The sequence below is a fragment of the Aulonocara sp. 'chitande type north' Nkhata Bay genome, linkage group LG18 (assembly GCF_057382095.1).
Source record: "Aulonocara sp. 'chitande type north' Nkhata Bay isolate Kocher_YH1m ecotype deep benthic linkage group LG18, A_spYH_male_GT1.1, whole genome shotgun sequence".
Lineage (NCBI taxonomy): Eukaryota > Metazoa > Chordata > Actinopteri > Cichliformes > Cichlidae > Aulonocara > Aulonocara sp. 'chitande type north' Nkhata Bay.
Window position 1 is genome coordinate 30,609,236 of NC_141361.1, and position 19,374 is coordinate 30,628,609.

The window sequence follows — 19,374 nt, forward strand, 5'->3', positions numbered from 1 at the left end:
TGTTGCTTGGAGTGGCATGAGGCAAACTCCATGCAAAGAAGTTAGGGTTACATTGTTTTTCGAGTTTTTCAAAAGTCTTTTTTTTAAGTGTAGAGCAAAGGAAATCTCGCATTCTAACCTGGGATTAACTTGCATGAGACGTGACTGAAAAGAGGGGTGAAAATGGGTTGAATTTAAGTGTAAATTCATTCATGAACAACAAGATCTGCATCCTCCTGATAGCACTGAAGTGAAGGCATTGCGAGCAAGATAGATAGATAGATAGATAGATAGATAGATAGATAGATAGATAGATAGATAGATAGATAGATAGATAGATAGATAGATAGATAGATAGATAGATAGATAGATAGATAGATAGATAGATAGATAGATAGATAGATAGATAGATAGATAGATAGATAGATAGATAGATAGATAGATAGATAGATAGATAGATCAGGTGTCTGCTTAAGTATGCCTAATGGCTTACACTAAATTAGAAGAACCTACTAAATCAAGCACAGCACTAATTCAGGCAGGCCACAGAGACAATCCCAATCAGCTAGCTCACAGCAGCTCACAGCTCAGTTTATACCCCTGTACACATCCAGTTGATCATCTTCATTTATTTAAGCTGCTTTAACCTACTCAGAGTTGTTGTGCATCTGCAAGCCACTTGGCAACCTGCTTAATCAGTATCATACCTGCTGCCATAACTGCTCTGCTCTGTTCTTTTCCTGTGGCCGACTACTGTATGCAAAGCTCTGTAAGTAATTAGAGATAACACTGGCAAGCTGGAGTCTGAAATTAACTTAGGCACCTATTGGAATTTTTTTTTTTACTACAATTGTGCAACAAGCAAGTTTTGAACTTAATCTTGTCAATAAGTCACATGCAATTAATTTAGTATTTTGGAAGGGGAGAAGGATATCAGTACTTTATTAGCAACCATAAATTAGACCCATGTACTATAAATAACCCCAGCCTAGATAAGGTGCAGATTTAATGGCTTACATGGACTCAAAGTTCCCTGAAATTTACAATGTCACTTCTACACTGGATGCACTCTTATGAGCTAAGCAGGACAGTTTAAGCAAACTTCCTTGGAGATCTGAGGATTTTTTAGTTAAGAGTTTAAAACATTACACCCTATAAATGAAAATTAGCATGATATCTTAGCTTATGTATTTGACCTGAGGAAATGCCTGTCAATAATAATGACGTTTTTTAGACCACACTCACGGTCACCACTGTATGATCCTGAACATTAAAAACCTCTTCTTTTTTTTTACAGTGGAAGTAAAAAATAGCCTCATGTATGTGTAAAAAAAAACAAACAAACACACACACAGAGAGAGGCTGCTAGTTAGCTAATGTGTGTGTGAAGCAGCAAGGGCGCTGTTCTCATGGGATTGTACCAAAGTGTTGTTTGTTCTTTACGCCTCCCCTGGATAGCCAAAACCAGTGAAGGAGAACCCATAATTCTTTGCTGTAAGCAGTGCCTCTGCACATCCAATTGCATTAGAAGCCTATAGTAGAGGTGCCGGCTACTTGTGCCAAGATTTAACCTGATTAGATACAGATTCAGCAGTTCCAAAAGACAGCACAGAAGCCCTGTACCCATCTCCCATTCTGTCTCTGCCCTCGGTCTTATTGCTCACGAATTATGAGCACATCGTAGTGTGTTACTCACCATTCAGAGTTCTCTTGAGCAAGGCAGTGCAGGTGTGCCTTAGTGCTGCCACAAACAGATGTTAAGCTTCACGTGAAACAGGCCTAGATTTCAAGCTAAATCTGGAACATAATGAACCTCACATAATCTGTGAGATTTTTCTCTTTTCCTTCTCTTTGTTCTCGTTTCCTTTTCTCTTGCATTTTGTGCACTTTGATATCTTTCTTTTCCTTCTTACCCTCCACCCCCTGCAAAAACCACTGGGTGTCATCTTCCCAATTTCCTCCTTTCTGTTCGTCCTCCCTCTATTCCTCTCTTTCTCACCCTCTCTGTCTTTCCCGCAGTGGTCTTTTTTATCGGATCAGTCTCAGGTCGTCGCCTCTGTCTCTCATGTGTTCCATCAAGGATGCATCCCTCAAACACACACACACACACACACAAGATCAAAGATGGAAGAGGATTGGGAAAAGGAAGAGTGTAGAAAAAGCCGACAAAGGTGAGACACTGTGTTAAGTTAAAAGAAGAAAAGCTGAATAATTAAAAACACCAAAAAAGGGAAGACTGCCTAAATTATACACCATAAGCACGTCGCCGTCTGCCTCTCTCCTAATTTGTCACTGGGATCCGATACAGCTTGTTGACATGTGTAGGAGCTGTCGGCGCTCATGCTAAAAGCTGTTTGTGGAAGAGTGTTTGCCCATGCTTGCGTATTTGCACTTGGAATTCTTACAGCTCCTCTTCCACCTTCCTTTTATTGCGCGCACACATGCAAACATGGCTTGCCAAGCTTTTGGGTATGTGGGTAAATCTTTTGGCAACAGGGCTGCCAGCGTGGAGCTATGATGAATGCTGATGGCAAAGAGCATGGCCGGTCTCTGAACCAGTCACTCACACATGCACGCACACACAGACACACACACACACACATGCTCACATACTAATCAGATTCCCAGTGCATGAGGGCCAAATGGCATCCTTCCACTGGTGAATGCTAATGTGACCAGTGGAGCTTGTGGGCTTTTGAAACAAGGATATAGGGAAAGCTGGGAGAGATGATGACAGGAAAAACATTGATGTGATTGTTTATTGGTGTGTGTGATGCTAATGTGTGAACATTTGCATTCTTTTACACACTGCAGCAAGTTGTACTTTGAGTTAGTTTAGAATTACAGTGGACTCTGTGTGCCTGTATGTGTAAATCTGTTTAGTTTGCAAGCCTTACTATTATAATTGCATGTAGAATAATGGGAAAAATTTGCCCTTCTGCATCACTGTATCAGTTTGGGTGTTTTTTAATGCAAGATTATTATGTTTTAAATTGTGATTTTGCCACCTGTCATATCTGAAACAATATATCTAGAACAGGTTTAATGTATAATGCAAAAAAAAAACCTGGCTCAGTCATTGCATGTGTATAAATTTGTCATCGTACAAGAGCAAATGGGGATTTATTCGGGTTTATCCTGGAAAACACCCTTAGAGCAATAATGTGTTAGATATTTTCAACATGGTTTAGAAAGGTGACACACATGTCAACGTAAAGTGTTTGAGTGTTGTTCCACTAGACGCCTCCAACACATTACCAATGCCCCAGTATTCCTGGTTATAGATTTTCCAGGTGCCTAATTCAGGAGGGATAACTACAATGGATATTCTTTCACTGTGTGTGTTGATAAAGGTTGAAAGCACCAGTCCATAATCCCTCATTAATGTTAGTACTGTATGTTGTATGCTCATACTGTTAGGTTTTCACTAATTTACTTTTTCCTGTGGTTTGTCACACTTGTGCTTGCATAGTTTGATGTGGCTAAACGAGATGTGGAACAGATATGAATGGTTACTTACAGCGTTCAATGCGGTCCTCAGGACTGGATGAAGTCTCTCTATCAGACAGGAGGCCTGACACAGCGAAGATCTTTTTCCCACTGTCTTCCACTGCTTTCAGGGCGCTGCTGGGGGAGCCCCCGGGGGGGATCTGTGCACCACCAAAGTCGTACTCTTTCCCTTCAGCATCAGAGTACCGCAGATGGGGTGAAGACTCTGCATCTAGGCACCCTTTGAGGCGCTTGGCTGGGGTGAAAGCAGACTGATACCCTCCTGGTGCCCCATCCCGATCTTCTGGAGGCGATGCAAAGGGCCGGAAGGCGCCAACGCCGCTGTGATTCAGCATGCTGATGGGCGAGCAGTCCAGGTTAGGTGGGGCAAACTGATGATGGAGGTGAAGGAGGGATGGAGGAAAGTCCCTATTGGGAAACCCTGGTGGGACAGCGCCTTGGCGGTGGTACATTGACGCAAAAGTGTAAGAGCCGTTGTTGAATGGCAAATGGACGTCTTTCTCCACAGAAACTGGCACACCAAAGGGACGCGGCTGCTGGCAGGGAATGGAAGCATCGCGAGAAGCTTCGGCTGTGGAGGCCAGGACCATGAGAGCTGGAGAAGCCAGGGGATTGGGCAGGTAGGAGGAACTCTCCATCTTGAAAGCTGCCCGGTGGAGGTCCATGTCTGGATTGACAAAGAAGGCTGCGGGAATTTCAGAAGGAGGAAATTATTCCTCCTCAATGAGATTAAAAACAATGTCCAAGACCCTTGGAAAGGGTCTGAAGAAGTAAGGGAATCCGGGTTGGAGACTTGAAGGTTTTGGCTTGTTGAAGGAAGGGGCTCCAAAAACAGCCCTTAGTGAGAAAAGAGTGTTTTTGAAGAAAATGAAGACTCAGCCAACGTCTGTTCAGATTAGCTTGAATTCAGTTCATTTCTCTGCAGTGGAACTAAAGTTTTCTATTTTGCCTCTAACCAAATAACCAAACTCAAACTCTGTTCAGTTCAGATCATTCCATGCCTCGTATATGCCATTGGGCATGTTCTGTCATTCACTAAAGTAGCAGTCTGGATTAGGTTAGTGCTGATATTAAATACAATGAATGTTCTAGATAACGTTTTTTCCTCTCTCCTTCCTGATTGCTGGATTTGTTGGTTAAGTTGAATGTTCTGGGACAGGTGGATATCTGTAGGTCGTCAAAGCCGATTCCGCATCTTCAGGGGGGTCACCAAACTGAGGACACACAAAACACAAGCATTAGATTTCAACTGAGACTCAGAGCTGTGCATAATGTTTCAGATTCAGTGCAAAATAACCTTTCAACTGAAAGCTTCCCATAAACTAATTTAGATATTCAGGTATTTACTTGAGACTTCTCGTCAATTCCGCCATTTTTGGTAGTTCAGAAACGTCCTGGCTGTGCCTGCAGAGGGCTTCAAATCAGCTCATCTGTTTCTTTATATCCACAGTAAAAATGTAAATCCCTCTGCACACCCTCTCACATTTATCTTAGACCTCCTCATCTTTCCTTAATGATAGGTACTTTCAGAAACAAGAGGCGTGCTGCTTTTCCAACAAAGATCGATGCCTTGCTCTCAGTATGTATGCAGTGGAAAGGAGAGGAGCTGAGTGGAAAATTTTTAATAAAGAAGCTGCTGGAAGCCAAGGCTTGAATTCAAAGCCTTTGGGGGACAGAGTGTTCTTAAGCACTGTTGTTGAAGCTACAAACTCAAAACCTCTTGGGAAAAAGTGTCCTCGAGCTGACACTGTTGATCAAATCCTGTAAATCCCTGCCCTTTGACAAAAAGCCAAGAACTTTTTCAAGCCACAAACTTCTCTCAGTTTGCCCTCCTCTTTTTTCCTCCTTCTCTTTAAAAAAAACTTCTATAAACTGTTTCCACATCACATCTTTCCATTACGATCTCTGCAAACCTCTACGTCTCATCTCTTTCCAAATGCCCCCCTCCTTGTCCTCCATCCTAATCTATCCATCCCCTCCTCCTCTTCTTCCTCTTCTCTCCATCCACATCTCCTCCTCTCATCTCCCTAGCGCCAGCTATTCTCCCTCCCTCTTCCATCTCAGATCTTGGTCTAAGCCGCTTATTCTTACCATCTCCCAGGATATTATTGGACCAGAACCACTTGTCTTAAGATAAGGACACACACACACATCCACACTTCCACCCACACCCACACATGTGATAACAGCCTGTGTGGCTCAATGTTCAGCTCAGCGCCCCGACTTGGTGGGGCGAATACACTCTGCATCCTCACAGGCTATGCTACCCTATCTCTCCATCTAACCACTTTTAATTCCCCCCAATTTTAATCTGTCCTCTCTTTCTTTTTACATCTCTCCTGTCAATCTGTTCTCCTCTCATCCCTCCCATCTCTCCCTCTCTTCCCCATCTCTGCCTCCCTCCCTTCTCCCTTGAGTGATTCAGATGGGTGATATCATATCAGGCCTCGCCATCTGCCATCCACGAGCCAGAGGAAATCTGACTGAGTGAATAAATTAGCCGTACTTGACCCCACGACCTCTCGGCATCCGTGGCAACAGACTAGAATCTTTCCCTCCCGGGGATTAGATTGTAGCATGCGATTGGTCAGACAGAGGAACGCAGAGAGGCAGCCGATGAAACGACAGCATAACACTGCAGAGATTTTTATCCCCAAAGGGCAATTTGAAGGTGGCTGCCTTATTAAAGGTCCAATATGTTAAGATTTAGAATAGGTAAAGATGTGCTTGTTACAAATACGCAGCGGTGGGATTTAGCGCTAGATTAAGAGAAAATATGCATAATTTAACAGCTTATCAGGAGTGATATGACGTGTACCATGTATATGTATATATTATCCCCCCCAAAAAAAGCAATCTAAAGTCTCACTCGTGCCATCAAAATTCGACACTCATGCAACTTAAAAAAGGTCAAACGTGAAGCCTTGTGCATACATAAACACACAACAAATACAAACTCACACAGTATCAAGTAGCAGCCTCTCTAGACAAGGTTCAAAGCTGTGTTGACTAGCAGCCAACATCAAAGGAGAAACTCCCTGGGAAATGAAAGGAGAAAATCTTTTATAGCTATCAGCTGTCCACAACACTCATTCAAATCAATTTCCAAACCTGATCTTGGCTTTGGCACGCTGCTCTGCCTCCCACACAGAAACACACACACACACACAAATATGCAGAACAACAACTGCCAAGAGAAAGGAGAAGGCCCAGAGACAGAGAGATTGGTGGGGGAGATGTTTTACATTACCGCAAATGTACAGTAGACCAGCACGGAGTGTTGAGAAGGGCTTACAATAACACACCTCTCTGGTCTGGACTGATGCCACAGAGTCGCATTACACGCCTCACTCCTAGCCCACCAACGCCCCTTTCCACGCTCTCTCTCCTCTATCGCAGTCGATACAGGAAATAACACCTTCCATAAGTGACCACAACAAAACTTGCTTTCTTTGTCCCACAGCTTCCTCTGTCTCTCAGTATACCCCCTCTCTTTCTCTGCTCCTACCCACTGTCTTCACGCCGTATATCAGATCGCTCTTTCTCCTCTGTAACCTCTAAAATAGGAGTGTGTCTGAGGTGTTGATAGCAAGGTAATACACTGATAAGTACTAAGATATTTCAATTTTATTATCATTACCCAACAGGCCGGCGGGCAGCGAGTGAAGGGCCGCCAACGTGAAGCAGCCAATCCAATAAGAGAACACTAGATATTTCCTTACAGGCCGCAGCAGGAGAGGAGCGAGTCGAGGGAGGGCGAGAGGAGAGATGAGGAGAGATGAGGAGAAGGCGGGAGATGAAAAATTAGAGGTGAGGAAACAAGGAGAAGAAGAAGAAAATAGATAAGATAGTGAGAGGTGAGGAAGACAGAGGGAAGGAAAGGGTGTGATAACAGAGCAAAGGGTACATATCTCATCTCCCAGGGTGACTCACATAATCTGGCTGCTTTCTGGCTTGGTGGTCCTGCATACGCACAAAAGCATGAGTGTGTGTGTGTGTTTTCGAGGCCTTAAAATCTGTGTATTTGTAATATTACATGAAAAGAAGTGTCAAAAAGCTTTTTTCGTTTTTTTTAACTTCATCACTAAAAAAACAATCATAATTCTAGATGACATACACCTATGTATATCATCAATATACAAGCGCAATTACATCTAACGCAAATATGCATAATGTCGGTCCGTGCCACTTACAATCCCATTTGCCATTGATGGATACCACCCACACAGTGTCTGACACCGGGTATATGCATTTTATAATAGAAAATGTCACAGGGGAACATTTACCACGCTGTCATAATTTGATTACAGTGTGCAAGAATGATACAGCTGTCAGGGCGATATTAAATACAAACAGCAAGAGGGGCTCTTCACGTCGAGTCTGCACTTTAACTGACAATGTTGTACCAATCTGCGAAATTGCGGTGTCAACAACAATGTGCATTTACATCATTCTGAGAGGGAATCTTACTCAGAAATTATGAGTTACTGGGAGGTGGGCAGCAGGTGGAGTCGCAGATTCCACATAGGATAACTGGTGAATGTGGCCATAAACGTTATTATTGGTTTCTTAAGATAATCATTGAATTTTATGATTGCTTTGTTAGCTAAAAGAAAAAAAAAAAAACAAGAGTTGGAGACATTTTAATGGTGGAATCATGAATGCAAGACATCACTTCAGGTCAGCCATAATCTGACGCTTTTCATAAGTTAGGATCACTATCTCTGCCGCCCAGATGTTGCAGTGGATTACCTCATTCATCAACATGTGGAGTATAGAGACCTAAACAGCTTGGAATGTTAGGTTCAGAGACGCAGGAGGGAAATTGAGCTCCAAACAACTACACTAGTGACAAAGAGCAAGCTTCTTTTTTTTTTTTTTTTATCGGAGCCTTCCTTTTTGTTGACTGCTTGGAATAAATATTTTTCCCGCATGGCTGCTTCGAGTGTGTAACTGACGCTTTTTTGCTGCTCCAAAGCGGCGCTGAAACTTGTCAAATCAAGTTTTCCAATGTGCCGACTTGAGTTTTGGAATGGAACGGAGAGGAATCCAATTGTTGTTATAAAAATATCCTGTCGACTGTGACTGGTGTGTGTGCGCGCGTATGTGTGTGTGTGCAGGGGTATCTGCAAAACTATCGGGAAGCAAAGCAGTTTTTTTTCCTCTCTAATGGAGATGGAGAGAAAAGCAGTCAAAACCGCAGGCCTGTCTAAATGTCTGTGTGTGTCTGTGTGTGTGTGTTAGCGTGCACCTCCCAGTCGGTGGGTATATTTAGAGATTGTTGACAAGCATGAAAGTGCCACTCTTACATTCTATTACAAGACAGGCCAAGCTGTGTCATTCATCGCATCTCTGTGGTGGACACACACACACAAACACAGATTCACTCACACATACCAAATTATGTATGTATAGACAAATGAACGCTAGAAAAAATCTACAGAAAGCCATGCAGCGTAGTTTAACAGACGCCTCCATGCTGAAGTCCTGGCTTTTGACTTTAACACTGTGAGCATATTGTGTAAAAGCGAGACAGCAAAACTCAGAGAACAAAATATTATCTGACACTTCAGATACAATTTACAGCTCTTAAAATCCATCCTAAGCTTCTGCAATCTATCCTGAAAGCTTTGGTACATCATGTTTTAGCATAATCATTTCAACGTACACTATTAAACCTCAGCATGTCAGCACAGTTAAATAGATGCTACATTCAAGGTTTACACACAATATATATATTTATATTTATTAATTATATCTAAATATCTATATTCTTGGTAGCAGTCATTTTCATAGATATGAAATCAAACATGTACCCAAAAAAATCATAAAACACACACTATATCTCTGATGTCTTCGGGTCACAGTTTGGGGCATTTCAGTAAACAGGGATAGGTGGCTTTTTAACTAAGCATCCACATAATGTGTAATTGACACGAGTGCAGCTCTGGTGCCTTCTCTGAATAAGTCATTAACATAAATCTGTGCTGCCAGAAACGACAAAAGCTTTAAGCACAAACAAAGCTATAGGGTAAGACACACTGAGAGAGCACTGCATCAGCCGAAAGTAAAGACAAAACACTGCTATTTAAAACCCGACGGTCAGATATTAAATATTTGGCTCTGTACTGCTCACATAGAGGGAAACATAAGTAAACTGTTGGCTTGTATAAGGACAGTGTGCTTGTGCGTGCATTTTAGCATAAAAAAGTGTGAGCTGACCTGCATACAGGTCCGCTCTGTATTCCAGACAGACAGCAGTGTTTGTGCTCTAGTAGATGTTTCTGTGTGTGTGTGTGTGTGTGTGTGTGTGTGTGTGTGTGTGTGTGTGTGTGTGTGTGTGTGTGTGTGTGTGTACATGCGTGTTTGCTGATGTCCGAAGCAACAGTCGATACTATTGAAATCTACTCATTCATGTCTGGCCGCGAGGCAAAGCTCACACGTCCTTGTGAATAAGAATCACACGCATTTATCTCTCTCCTCTCTCTTGTTCTCGCTCATATTATTTGTCCTTGTCTTTCCGTTCGCCTCTAAAACCCTAATTTTGTTTCCAAATGTCTTTCGAATATCTCTTCTTGTGTTTCTTTCCTCCCCTTTTTCTTCTTCGCTCATCCTTCTCTGATATGAAATCTGTAGCCACATTATTTGCTGCTGCAGTCAACAGCTGCTGCAGTTAACTGCAGATGTATGCATCAGCAGTGAAAAATATTGCAGTTAGATTTAATAAGAGGAGCACGCGCACACATACGGATATCATCTTGCGGTGGATAATGACACAATATTCACCAGTAAAATCAATAATGATTGGACAAGAGTGCGATGTTCTCTGTAGATTTTCTTGACTTTTTTTCTCGCTTAACCATGAGCGATTTATTCATTTTGTGTTTTCTTTCCAAATGTTTAAATGCAGAAATAAAGAGAGTCTGTGTGTTTTTTTGGTCTTTCCAAGAAGCTTTCTGTGACATTCATTCTGCAAAGTAAAAAAGGGATTTCTTTCTCAAATGAGTCTTTGTGATTTCTGAGACGCAGAGTCATGGCCTGCACACAGAAATGATTCTGGACCTGTGGCAGGAATTTTTATTCATGACAGCAGCAGCAGCAGCGAGGCCTACTTCAGCGAGGCCAGCTAATTTCTGGTGTCAGGCAAGGCTAAATGGGAAAAGCACACTGTTCCATAGCTCACGGATCACCATCATCAAAGGTAATTGCTGGATTCTTGGTTTAACAAAGTATCTGCATGTTGTTGTTTTTTTGTTTGCTCGAATAATGTTGTTAATTTTTGGATGTATCGAATTTGATGCACATAAACACAGCTTTTCATAGAATTAAACATATAGACCACCCTGTGCTCTTTAGTTCTTTTAAACCACTCCCTGTGCTTTATCTATGGTGCTGTTAATATGGAAGGTGTACCTGAGTTTATGACAGTGAAGTTAAAACCAGAAAAGACCGTCTTCTGTTGAAGACATAATCCTTATAGATTCTGACTTTTCAAATACAAAAGAGCCAAACAGGTGGCATGCTTGCTCTCCATCCTGCAGGAGTGGAACTGACTGTGTGTGGCACCAGCCACCCTCCTATGAGTCTTTATTGCTGTGCCGGGTTGTACAACAACAGCCACTAATCTAGCAGGCTGGCAGGCAGACAGGCGACTGGCCGGTTTGTTCTACAGGCTGCGTGCAAGCCAATTAGCTCCAGTTTAACAAGGAAAAACTGTTGCCAGGTACACTGTTTTCACTTACAGCTTTTGCTGCAATATAATCCTCTACTGTGCAGTAAGTATCAATGATATGACCAGAGAGAAACTTCTGTTCACGCCGATGATCCTTTCTGCTCATCACAGAGGTCAAAAGTCGGCCTCAGGCGGCAGGAGGATGCTCAAGCAACAACCAGATCCTTTTCTTATCATAAGCCGTCCACAGAGCATAAAGTGGCTATGTGGATATCAGTCTGCTTTGTGTGCAGATTTGTAGATGTGAAAAGGCGACGCTTCTGCAGGTGTGTGTGCACATTTCCACATTGGCTGCTTAGATCACCCTCCCTGTATCAGCCTTGTTTCCTTCTTGCCTGGATGACTCGCTGGCCGCAGAGAAAAATGATAAGTAGGCTACACGAATAGCGCCTGTGTGCAATCGATGGACGCAAATGCACCAACGGTGTCTTCTGGGGAGGTGTGCGAAGGAGAGAGGAGCAAGAGAAAGGGGGGTGGTGGGTGAATATTAGCTTATTTTCCAAGCAGGGAGCCTGTGATCCGGTTCATAGTGTAATTGACGGATAGGGGGGAAACCTGAGAGAGATATGATGTGGCGGCTGGGCGGGGGGGGGGGGGGGGGGGGGGATTGGGGGGGGCAAAGGTGGTGGTGCAAGGGGATAGAGACAGACGCACAGAGACACAGAGCAATATGGAGAATAGAAAGTATCTGACACCCGACACAACTCTCTCCCCGCCACCACCTCTTTCTCCCCATTAGGCTAATTCTTTGACTTTCTCTTGTTGCCAATAACGTCTCCAAGTGATATTTCCCTCTATAACGGCATTACCAGTGGCTGCCTTCTCCAATGCAATCAAACCATTAAACACACAGTGCCGCATCCCCTCCATGGAGTGATTTCCGTCCAGCAGAAAAATGACTGAACGTGAGCTACTCCCCTTTCCTGTCATCAATAAAAGGAATAATTGCATGTTTGCAGAGAAAGGATAAACTTTAAGACTGCACATGAATTCTCATTTGCTGGTTGGTAAAAGAAAAAATAATGACATCAATATTGGAGGCCTGTATTCCACATAGGTCCTTAATATGATTTAATAATGCTTCCATAGCTAATAAAATAGACAAAGCACATTCATTCATGTTAAAATATCTAGTATGATTTTTTTTCTTAAATATAAATCGATAGATATGATGACATGAAAGTAATTTGTACAAAAAACAAAACAAAAAAATATAAAATAAAAACTTTTGCTTCAAGTTCAAATATGAAGTATTATACAAATCAATCAAAACCTCCTCATAAAAAAACAACTCTCTGCATTGCAGACAGGCTGCAATTTCCAGGGAGGGAAAACATTTGGTGGGTTTTGATAAGCGCGACAGCCCTACAATATCCAGCCATTAAATGATTGCATCCGGCTCTCCGCACTTAATTACGGTGATTATATCAGCGCTAACGCGACAACAATGACACAAAGTTTTAAGATGCAGACGGCGCAGGACGCACTTTCTCTCCAAGGAGGGCCTCGCTCTCGTGTCTGCGTGTTCAAACACTTGTCATTTACCGGCGACGCGTTTATTTCAATTACCCGTCTGCATGTCAAATAAGCTCCAGTGTTTATTAGCACAACAAAATATAATAAAACGCACTCTGGATTTCGGATGCGTGGGGGGAGGGAAGGAGATGTCGGATAAGTGGAGAAGGACCTGGTTCTGCTTTTAATAAAGAATGAGGAATTAGTGCATATTGATAGGACTTAATAAACGGGGGGGGGGGGGGGGGGGGAGCATCATCAAACTAGTCGAGACTGAGCGGATCGTGGTTAATTTACTATGGGAGAGAGAAGGGGTGGGAGGGGGGTGTTAATGCGCGCGTCATGACGCCTTAGTATTTCCAAATGTGAGAAATGGCCTCTGTTTGGATGAGAACGAGTTTGCGCGGATCTGAATGACGGTGAATTTACAGCGGGTTTATTCTGGGAGCTGTTCACAATGAAATGAGAGGTGGGGGGAAAGTTGGAAGGAAAAGAAACGCTTCTTGCAACAAGTTACAGTCCCGCCTTTAGGGGAAAAAAAATCTTAATTACTGTCCTCCTCCAGAGAGACGAACAAATAAAACACGGGAAGCAGCAGAAAAGCTTCTCACACGGCGGCAGAGGCGCACAGCATCTACATCTGATTATAGATGTGATTCTGGAGCGACCAGCGGTGCCGCAGTGAAAGCAAAAGTTTAGCCGGTTTCCTGATAATTAAGCAGGCGGGAGGCTTTCCTTTTATTCGGAACGCGGCGCTTCTCTGGATCCCAAATGAAATAACACCTCCCCTCCCTCCCCTGCAGCTATCGATCCGGGAAAGAGGTGTGAAATGGACATTAATTTTTAGTCCACTGCTCTGTGCGCAAAGAAGGGGAGCAAACGAGATCAGCGGCGAGCATTAACAGCTGACTGCTGAGGGAGAGGAACACAGAGGTGGCAGGAGGAGGGGTAGAATCAAAAGCGCTGACGAATAAATCATCTTTCGTTAGTTTTCCCTCGAACTCGACACTTTTCCTTCTCTTTTGTGCGCCTGCAGACTTTTTATGTAGGAAGGGCAAGGAGGGGGGAGAGAGACAGAGAGAGGATAGGCCTAAGTAAAAAAATAAAATAAGAAAATGAAGTATTTCGATACTTTCAATTACAAAGTGCACTTAAGTTCTTTCCCTTAAAAATAATTAATTAATCCTTTCATATTTTTGGATACATACATTATAAATTATTCTCATTATTCTTGTTCTCTGAATTTAATAACAGAGAGCACAAAATAGTTATAAATGAAGAAAAAATATAAATAAAAAAATAAGAATTATCTTAAAGAGAAATAAATACGTAAAGTATTAAAAAAGGCGTTTTAAATTTGCCTATGAAGCAAAGCCTGCTTCGTGTCAAATGACACGAGAAATAAGCGGCAGCCTATGAATCACCAAGTCTGAAAACAGCAGCCAAAAATAATAATAAAATCATACATCAGCGTCTGCGTGACAGAGTTTTACAGTCAGGCACGTTTAATTTGAAAAAAGTAACTATTTTAAAAATAATCACAATTAGTATACAGATAAAAATACAACTTTAAATTGCCCAAATTAAAAATAATGCCAATTATGTCAATGCTCTTTTAGTCCAGCGAGAGAAGCTGGACTAAAAGAGCCTTTAAATTAGAAACACTTTTAAAAAATGAAATTGGTTTAATACATCATTATAAGTTTCTTAATTCAAATGTAAAAATTTAACTGTGATTTGAAGCTTATTTTAGAAAACTGACACCACCACCTACGCAAAAAATGAACCTACTACTACATGCATGGATATCAACTTTGGAATATTAGTACTTTGAAATGTTGTACAATAACACATTGATATATCGGGGGGAAATGGATAAGTATCGGAGCTTTTAGTGAAGAAATGATACCGCTAAATATGGAAGAAAGGAACGTTTTCTTCACCGGTAAATGAGAGCAAAATAAATTACAAAATTGTTCTGTCCCCATCGGAAGCCTCGGCTATAAATCACTGTTATCTATATGAGTAATTGGACATAATATGTCAGCAGCACATGTTGCCGTTTAAAAGATAATTATTGCTCGCTAATGTGTTTGGCTGGAAAATGAAAAAGGTTCGGCTGCTCTTTAGAAGTCAGGCCTCGTTGATCTGACAATCAATAAAATCAATCGAAAGTGATTCACCAGATCAGTGGATCTGGACCCGGAGCAGAGTTTCTGATTTTTATTAATTCATTCATTTATTAATTTACTTATTCATTTATTTATTTCGGAGTGGCTATAATTGTGAGTTCAATGACCCGCCTCGAGTCCACCTTTGCTCCAAAATGCGTTTTTACGCGCGATTTACTGCCGGCGCTGAGAGGACTTTTTAACTTGGAAATTACTGCTAATAGGTGTGCCGCATTTTTCCCAGAATCCTAATTTTATTATTCCCTCTCAGAAGCGTTCCGTCTTTGCCCACTAATGCGCGTGGATGAGGGCGCGTGCTCGAGAGCTCTGTTGTTTCCTTCTATGAAGTCCGTCATAAAAAATATAAAATAAAATAAAAAGTACTGACTGACAAGGCCAGAGTACAGGGAGACTGCGAACAGAAGAGTGAGCAAAAGTTAAATATATATATTTTTAACTATTAACACGAGCTGTTTGATTCCTTGAGTCCTTAATCATTTAGAGAAATGGAAACAAATAAAATTCAACACGTCAGGCCTGAAGTGAATAGAGGAAACGCATAAACTACACAGACTATAGGGGCGTGACATCTGTTTGCCAAAGTGATACTTAAATAAAAGAAACGATCAAGTTAATTGTTAATGTCAGTAATAATTACTTTTATTATTTTTCCCGCCGATGAAGCACTGAAAAATGTTACAAATGTGGTCTTCCATAATGCAAACGCAGCAGCAGCAGCGGGAGCTGCCGCTTAAATGAATCCGCACTTTGCCTCTGTGTGCTCGGCCATGAAGCTGGAAGGCCCCCGGGACTTCCACCGGCTGGGTGCCGCATATCTAGTTTAGGGGGAAGGATGTAAATTGCACTGTGCTCCCTAGTTAACAGGTGTTTTCCAACAGAGTTGAGGCCCGTGTGTGTGTGTTTGTGTGTGTGTGTGTGTGTGCGTGTGCACACGCTTGCGTGTAAGCGCAAGGGAGTACACAAAGTGGCACTTTTTCTGTTTAAATTTACGCCGTCTGTTTCTGTGAGAGCTTCATTTTAAGAGGAGTATTTACAGCCGCTCGTGGCAGCAGAAGTAAATGCAAAATCACCTCGGCGTCTTTATTCTCCTCCTTTTTCTTGTGTTCCTTTTCAAATAATTCTTCAGTAATTGTATGATTTGAATAGATAATCGATATAAATATGAGTTCCAATTTGAAGATTAAAACGCAGAAGAGTTTAGAACGATGAGTGATGCCAAAGCTGTGGAACAGAAGTCCTTCGTAAACTCCTCTTTGCGCTTTTTGTGATGCATTAAAATCTGACTGATGTGAGTGTTTATTAAACCCCAGCTAACGGAGCCAATATGCGGCCGTTTGAGCCACATGCCTTCATCATTACGAGCGTTAGTGCTACAGAGCAACAGTAACTTCCACTGAAAACCGCCGGTGGAGGCATTCAGTGAGCTGGAACCCCTGAAACCTTCATGGGAAGAACTAAAGCCGAACTTTTAAATAAATATAGTCACAGCAGGCCCGCGACTGACGCTTATAATCGCCGGTTAATAAGACAAAAGTGGTCCCAGGGGAGGAGCAGAAATAATAAGGCTGTAAAATTTTATTTCATTTCTCTGACTGACTGCAGGCTTTGGCGATAATTCAGGTGGCTTCCAGCAGCTGTGATCCGTCTTTATCTCCAGTGATGATGTTTAAAGTTTACAAAGTTCAGCCTTTGGTTGCAGTGAGATCGCGCGGTGCGGCTGTAGGGCGGTCGTGTTCGGCCATGGTAATGTACGCACAATGTCATCCACACACGCACAAATAATGCGAGTGCTTTCAAGAATCTTGTTCTTGTTTGGGGACCTCGCATATGCGCATGCACGCGCGCATATATAAAGAGACAAACAAATATAAACGCACACGCATTCACGAAGAGATTTGTTTATATAATTATGTATATATATATATATATATATATATATATATATATATATATATATATATATATATATATTTCATTCTTTTCCACGCGTGGAAATCTCCTCGCGCAGCACTTACAAATCCCCGAGAAAAAGTTTCCCGACTCGAAACGCGCTTCCAAAGCGGAGAGAAGCGGCGGAAAGGTGTGGAAGCACAAACTGTGTGAGCTTCAAACCCAACAATAACAACAACAACAACAACACTAAAAAACTCCGAGTGTTACTCACCTTGCCGTGGATGAATCCGCTTTTCATAAAGACGACTCCCGGGTTTCCGGCTTCTTCTTCTTCTTCTTTTTTATCCTCACAAAAAGCTGAAAACTTTTCTGCGGGTAGAGTATCAGCAGCTCTGGCCCCTGTGGCTCTTGCGCAGCAGCACCGGAGATAACGGGAGGCGCTTTGGACAAGCAAAAGTAGTTAACACCTCCCTGTTAGTTTACCAAAGAGCAGCCGGAGAGGAGGAGAAGAGCGCGAGGGAGAGAGAGAGAGAGAGGGAGAGAGAGAGGGTGACTTTCCACAGACACACTATAAAGTGGGTATCAATAGCGCAATCGCGCGTGCAGCCCCTCTATCGAAACACCGAGAGGGACGATCAGTGCGAGAAAGAGGACTGAAGCCGGCGAGAGAGCGCAGGATCGCAGAGACAGCGGCAGGCGTGAGCGGTGGCGTGAGGGGGGAGGGTGGTGTGAGAGTGTGTGCTCAATAGCGACGTGTGTGAGGCTGGAGCTGGGCTGCGCGAGGCTCTGAGAAGGGAGTGTGGGGGTGGATGGGGAAGACGGGGGAGGGAGCGGGTGTCCTGGGTCCAGTGCGCTCTGAGGTGCAGTGCTGCCGCGCAGCGCTCGGGTCGCTAAATGACTGACAAACACACGCAGACCGTCTGTGTGCCCCGTCTCGGGTAAAACTCCACACTTTCACTTCATAATCGTTTGCGAACCATTTTGATGTGAGCGTGTTTATCGTGCGTGGCCTTCACAGCGGCCCGAGTCAGGAAAGCTATCTTTCCTTCCCTGGGAACGAACGAAAGAAAGATATTCTTTTAGTAACCTAAACGTGTTAATATCCCGAGAGCGTTTAACGTGCGTTTAACATTCCTGCCGTTTTAATAACTTAATCTAAGTGACATTTCGTTTTCGAATTCCACAAAAATAAAACGTAATTAAGGCCTTTTTTTGGTTTTTTAAGTTTTTATTTTTCTTTTCTTTTTTTGTTGGGGGGGGGGGGGGGGGGGAGGGGGGTGTTTGTTTTTTGTTTTACGAATGACCAACCTCGCGCATGTGTGGAGACTGTTTCTTAACACCACACCATCCCATCTCCCCCTCTTGCCTCTCCCCTCTGTCTGGTGTTTCGTTCCCCTGGGTGATTTCCACTGCGCTTTGTGCGCAAAGTGAATGAATTATCCCCCTTCTCTCTCTCTCGCTCCCTCTCTCTCTGTGTTTTCCTCTTTCACCAGATGGAGAGACTTCTATTTGCCATAAAGCCAATGAAGTCCACCTCTTAACAAAAAGAGGTGGACTACCAGACAGTCTTATAAAGTGCGCACTAGAGACTCAAGTTAGTCACACAGAAGGAAGTTCACTAAACCCGGAGCTGTGCGCTAAAGTCCCAGCCAAGATCAACCAAACCTGCAGAATATTAACAAGACAGATGATTTTTTTTTATTAAGTTGAGAACGTATTATTATTATTATTATTATTATTATTATTATTTAGTACAGTACTAAACTTATTCAACTCAGCCCTTAAGGTAAACGTTTTTAAGGATTTGTTGAAATGTATTTTCCTTAGCTTATGTCTTTTTTTGCAGCTTCTGGTATAATCCGCCTGTTAACTAGAGTCATATTTCTGAAAAGAAAAAAAAAGGCATTTGGAGTGTGCTGAAATTACTCAAACTCAAAGACACAATGAGTATATGTGCATGTTAGAGTGAGTGAAAGACAGTGAAGGCGCTTTGCTGTCCCCTGTCTCCTTCTCCATTACACTCCTCTGCTGGTCAGACGTGGAATTGACCAACATCACAGACTGCTTTACACACTTGTCTTCTAAGCTAACTTCTTTTGTGCAAGTGGTGCATTTTATCTGCTGGATTAAAAAAAAACTATAAGAAAACAACTACGTATGGAAAAAATATAAAACCACTTTGTGACACCTTCATCAAAAACAAACAAAAACATGAAGGAGTGTCGACTGAAAAAAGGCATTTTTATAACAGTGTACAGACACAAAATAAAGGGGGACACTAAGTTTTGTTTTATATCAGAATTCCTGGCAATAAAGATTTATCACAGAAGAAAGCCCACTCGTCCTTAATATGCCACAAATAAGTAAAAGGAGATCTGAGATCTATAAATCACTCCTCTCCTGCTATAAGGGACGGTCATTATTATACACTTTTTTTCTCACATCAGCATTCAAGACATAATCTACCTCAGTGTGCAAACAAGAATTCCAGATTTCTGGTGCGAGGATTAACACAATGAAAACAATTAACAACTTGTGCAGATTAGACCTGCT

General features: G+C 42.4%; 1 protein-coding gene across 3 annotated transcripts in view; it reads right to left on the reverse strand.

The window, feature by feature from the left end:
• Positions 1–17,531, reverse strand: part of rnf220a (ring finger protein 220a) — a 164,164-nt gene extending 146,633 nt beyond the window's left edge. The window contains exons 1-2 of one of the 3 annotated variants that reach the window (XM_086270922.1): positions 17,093–17,531; positions 3,500–4,703 (exon numbers count right to left, since the gene is read on the reverse strand). In XM_086270922.1, the coding sequence (XP_086127048.1) occupies positions 3,500–4,154 (655 nt within the window). In that variant the 5' untranslated portion in view covers positions 4,155–4,703; positions 17,093–17,531. The remainder of the gene's footprint in view (positions 1–3,499; positions 4,704–17,092) is intronic. The other 2 variants (XM_086270924.1, XM_086270923.1) reach the window with 2 other exon arrangements.
• Between the last annotated feature and the right edge of the window lie 1,843 nt (positions 17,532–19,374).